The sequence below is a fragment of the Arachis duranensis genome, chromosome 8, assembly GCF_000817695.3.
Source record: "Arachis duranensis cultivar V14167 chromosome 8, aradu.V14167.gnm2.J7QH, whole genome shotgun sequence".
Classification (NCBI taxonomy): domain Eukaryota; kingdom Viridiplantae; phylum Streptophyta; class Magnoliopsida; order Fabales; family Fabaceae; genus Arachis; species Arachis duranensis.
Window position 1 is genome coordinate 42,516,826 of NC_029779.3, and position 5,716 is coordinate 42,522,541.

The window sequence follows — 5,716 nt, forward strand, 5'->3', positions numbered from 1 at the left end:
ATCGGATGAAATTAAGACTTCCTCCATTTAAAATATTTCTCAAAATAATAAAAGAAACGATGCATACATTAAGGAAAATAATAAATAAATCTTGGTAATATATAGCATTGTATATAAATTAATCACAAAATTACTCTTAAATGATTAAATTGTAATTAACGTTGATTTAATCATAGTTAAATTAAGAATATTATAAAAAATTTATTATATATATATATATAGAAAAAATTAGCTAATATATCAATTTTTACTAAAGTTATAATGTCTCTCATGTCCAAGTGATGTATCACACTAATAACAAGACAAGAATATATATAATTTGAGTTCATATATATGATATTTGAATATAGATCCATGATTATGCATTATTTATATGGTAGTGAAGAATATTTGATCTCTTAAGTATAATTATATATATAGGTAGCAACACATATTATTTAATGCTGACAAGGCATCATTTAGCTAAAGCATGATGATCATTATTATTATTGATTTGGCTGTTTTATTCTCTAGCAAAAAGATTATTATTTAATAATGCTTAATTATTAGATATCACCTTCCATTCCAATGTTATAACCTTTAATAACCTCGTTTCGTATTTTTCTAAGTAAACATTAACATGTTGAGGTGCCCCCCATTAAAAAGATGTCCCTAATCACCCCACCAAAGGTTGAGAGACGTGAACATGCATATGACGTGGACTATTCAATCCAAAGGCATATATAAATAGTAGGAGGCATGGCATGTTAAGTCTTAGGAAGAAACACAAAACTTGTTATATTCTTGTTCAATAGTAATAGTGTGTTCTTCCTAACACTACTCCTTTTATTTCTCTTCTTCTTATTCTTGTAATTAAGAAAGAAGAAAAAAAATGGGGAGTGAAAAGGTTGGAAGTTGTGGAAAATTGATAGAGAGCTCAAAACCGTATTTTGCAATGATGTCATTACAATTTGGATATGCTGGCATGAATGTTATTACTAAGCTTTCTCTTAATCAAGGCATGAGCCACTATGTCCTTGTGGTTTATCGCCATGCCTTTGCAGCTGCTAGCATTGCCCCATTTGCCCTTCTTTTTGAAAGGTAATAATATCTTAATTCCTATATTCTTTATTATTATTATTATTATAAAGAACTATTATGTAACCTGAAAAATTATGATTTTGACATAAAAGATTTTAAATGATATAACAACAATTAAAAAAATTATGATCCCTTAAAAATGTATTTTATTTGAGAAAATGAGCTAAATTTATTATATAAATATATAGATAAATTAATTAACTAAATGTTCGGTTCAGTTGGTCAAATAGAACATATTTTTAAAATTATTTTATTATTTATATTTTTTTAGTTTTATTTTGTCAAAATCGCCATCTTTCAATAATCAAAATGATTATTTTTTCTATTATAATAAAAATAATATATATGTAGTGTGTTATTTCTTAATTATTACTAATTGTTGTTAGTCGTTATTATTGTTTCAATTTTTCAGGAAAGGTCAACCAAAGATAACATTCTCAGTTTTCATGCAACTTTTCATTCTAGCTCTGCTTGGGTTAGTCCATTAATTTTAATGTCTATCATATATATATCATGACAAATATTATTTTCTATTAAATCATGAATTTATAATTGTATTTGTTTAACAACATAACAGGCCAGTGATTGATCAAAATTTTTACTATGCTGGGTTGAAGCTTACATCCCCAACCTTTTCATGTGCAATGAGCAACATGCTTCCGGCCATGACTTTCGTTATGGCAGTTATATGCCGGTAATAATTAAATTAACCAAAACCTTTTATTTATTTGTTTCCTAATTATTAATAATTTTGTACGTATATTTAATTATATAATGCTATGTCATTAAAAATAATTATTTAATTGTGAAAATAGTCATCTAAAAAAATTGATATAATTTTATTGTTATGATTTATTCCTCTTAAAAATTTAAATTAATAAAAAAATATAAATAATTATATCTTTGAACTATTTACAATATCAATACATTAAAATTAAATTGTGCTTAATACTGAATATTGCCTTGGATTGTGTTATATATTATTGATTATATATATGAAAATGAATTAAAGGATGGAAAAGATAGACATGAAGAAAGTGAGATGTCAAGCTAAGGTAGTGGGAACATTAGTGACAGTTGGTGGGGCAATGTTGATGACATTATACAAAGGACCTATCATGGAATTGGTATGGGCCAAACATAGAGAAACTCATCACAACAACACCAATTCTTCATCATCAACAACCTCCAAAGGTTCTTCCGAAAGAGATTGGTTCTTAGGATGCACTTTCCTCATCATTGCTACCCTTGCCTGGGCTTCCCTCTTTGTTCTACAAGTAAGACGTCATTGAAAAAAAAAAATATTATACTCATTTTCATAAGAGAAATATTAAAAAATTATCAGAATTTATTGTTTTTAGTCATCAATTATATAACCGTCAATGTTTAAAACTTAAAAGTATTAAATAGAGTAAATTGTTAGTAATACTAGGAAGACAAAAAATAGCCAAAATTTATCTTATTTAATATTATTCATTAATTGTTATAATAATTAATAAATACTAAATACAGTAAATTTTAGTTAATTTATTTTTGTTATCAAACATTTATGATATATTATTAGATTATAAACTAAAAAAATTGAGTTAGTATAAATATTGTCAATAAAAATACAGAAACAACAGATATAAAAACTTAATTTAGTTTTAGAAATTGACATGGACATAGACATAATTTCTGTATCTTTTTTTACTTATTGAAAGTGAAAAAAAAATATCCATCTCTATTGAGATAGAAGATGAATATAAACGCAACTTTTAAATAAAAGACACAATTTCAAAATTAAAAAAAAAAGTGAATTATAAATGAGTCATGAGAGTCACCTAAACATAACTTTAAAATGGAAAATGTACCAATAATACTTTTTAAAGATCTTTTTTTTTTTTTTTTTTTCTAAGCCTGACATCACTTATCTGCTTCATAGGAACTCTTCAAGCTACTGCAGTTACTTTTGTTATGGAACACAATCCTTCTGTTTGGAGAATTGGCTGGGACATGAACTTACTTGCTGCAGCATATGCTGTAAGAATAATAAGCGCAAATTTTATTTTCAATTTAAATTTCATAAACTTAAGATTTAGCCATTATTTAGAAGATAAAAATTAATGATTCGACGTTTAATTTTTTTCAATTTTATTCTTAACGTTTTCAATTTTTTTAATTTAATTTTTAAAATTTTAAATAAAATTAATATTCAAAAATAATTTTAACACAAATTAAATACGTTTAAGATAAAGCTAAAAAAAATTAAATATTAAGAATAATTTTTAAAATATTTTAAATATTAAAGACAAAAAATATATTTTATCTAAATTAATATTTGTGAATTGATGGTTGAGTTTGTTAATTGGCTTAAAAAATATTATACTAATATATAATGAATTGATTAATTATATATGGATTTTTATTTTTATTATTTTAGGCATATTTCTCATCATCAACTATATTATAAAAGATTAATGGGTTTCCTGAAAGGCCTAATATATATCTTTTATTCTTTGAATATATTTATTAGGGGATTGTGACATCAAGTATATCATACTATGTACAAGGGTTGGTAATTAAGAAGAAGGGACCTGTCTTTGCAACTGCCTTTAGCCCTCTTATGATGATCATTGTTGCCATCATGGGCTCCTTCATCCTTGCTGAGCAAATTTATCTTGGAGGGTAATTAATTAAATAATTGAATTCTACTGCTGATTGAAACATATAATAAAATAATAAAAAGAAATTCTATTCTTGAATATAATCTTCTAGCTTATTATATGCATGCACTAGCTAGCAAGTAGCTATATTGCTAGTTCATATAAGCATATATGCAAAGTACATATGCACTATGCTTTCTAGATTATTAGCTCATTGCATAGTGAAATGGGCACCTAAATATACATAATTCAAAATTTAATATAATTTGTGAGTCTTTTAAAAATATTACCAATAGTTAAACTTTTTTCAAACGCTTTTAATATATGGAAATTTATTATTTTCTAATTATAAGATTTATTTGGGTGAGTTTCTAAAAAAAATATTTTTTCAAAAAATTTTATAAAAAAATAAAAGTAATTTTATGTTTGGATAACTCATGTAAAAATATATTTTTATTTATCAATTATGTTTGGGTATAATTATATAAAAGTACTTTTTGTTTATTTATTATGTGAAAAATATTTTTTTAAAAGATTTTTTTTTTTAAAAAAGATGTAAATTGCACATTTTCAAAAAAGATGTTTTCTTTTTTACTATTAGAAATTTATCAAACACGCTAAAAAATTTAAAAAAAATCTTTTTTAATTGAAATTTTTTTTATCAACTTAATCAGATCTAAACAAGCATATAGTATATCAACGATATTCCCAATATAATTAATTTTTTTTTTAAATAAAGAGAAAAAAATGAAGAACTCCCTAGTCTCTAACATGTTTCATTGTCATTACTTTTTGAAAAATGTATTGTAGTATATAAATCATACTACTTCATTGAAAAGATAATTTTAGTATTTAGTAATCAACCTTTTGCTTTATATATCAAAATCAAAACAACAACAATTTCTCTCATTGCAGCCTTTGAATTTGTCATCATTTATTTATTTATTTATTTATTTTATGGATGCAGTGTGGTTGGTTCCATCTTGATTGTAATAGGCTTATACTCTGTTCTATGGGGAAAGCACAAAGAACAAATAGAAACCGAAATGGGACATCATGATAATGGTATACATTTGCCTGTTACAAAAGGTAGTGCTCAAAATTTTGCAAATGAAGACTCAAAAATTGATGCCACAGTAGATCATTGCACCCAAGAAAATTTCGGTCACAAAGAAGAAGTCAACAAGGAGAAGCACTCCTCTTCGGTTGTAATAAGCATGACTAACCAAGAGACAAATAAATAAAGGCTTAAAATTAAAGTTAAAAAAATATGTTGAGTAGGAAATGTTAACCCCTTTTTTTTATTTCTCATCAGCCCAGGAAAAAATTACCAACAACTTTGTTACCTTACTTGTAGCAATTTTAATTTTCCTTTTACCAAGGATTATTATTGTATGTAAAAAGGATGTTACGTTGTTGGTTTTGTTATTTGTATCAACAAATAATTATATGACTCTTGTGAGATTCCAACTAATCGATATGTATAAGAGAATCATGTTTTTAATTTCTCCTTCTCTATCTTTGTTTATTTTTTAGTTAATTTCCACCTTTAATTATCTATCTACTCTTTGATTATGTAATTATTGTGGCACAATAGCTGAACCCTGATTCAGAGTCCATTATAGTTAGTGGTACCACTTTTCCCGGTATATACTCGTATGTGACATTCCATTCATTTTAAGTTTTTTGAGAATATGTAATTATTATAAATTAAATGTTATTGGAAATGTGAGTAACTTAGTATATATACACTTCAAAAGATCCACTCAAAATCATTGAATTTCTTATTAGAATATGACAGTAATATTATTTTCGTCGAATTTACTGTCAGTGACAATGATGAGAATAGCGATAGAGGTGGCTACCACCATAAAAAGGATTTAGGTTTAGAATTTTTATTAAAAAAAAAAGGGAAGAGGAAGGAAAATAAGGAAAAGGATGACGTATTGGCAAGTAGAGTAAAAAGAGCATGCAATGGTGGAGACGACAAC

The 5,716-nt window shown here is 25.4% G+C and overlaps 1 protein-coding gene across 1 annotated transcript; it reads left to right on the forward strand.

Moving 5' to 3' along the window:
* The first annotated feature begins 748 nt into the window (after window positions 1-748).
* LOC107462882 (WAT1-related protein At5g07050) lies at window positions 749-5,239 on the forward strand. The gene is made up of 8 exons (XM_052253412.1): window positions 749-1,080; window positions 1,493-1,555; window positions 1,658-1,774; window positions 2,093-2,357; window positions 2,491-2,498; window positions 2,979-3,102; window positions 3,596-3,747; window positions 4,693-5,239. Exons 1-8 carry the CDS (start codon window positions 872-874, stop codon window positions 4,967-4,969), a joined length of 1,215 nt encoding a protein of 404 aa, XP_052109372.1. The 5' UTR covers window positions 749-871; the 3' UTR covers window positions 4,970-5,239.
* Window positions 5,240-5,716: the final 477 nt, after the last annotated feature.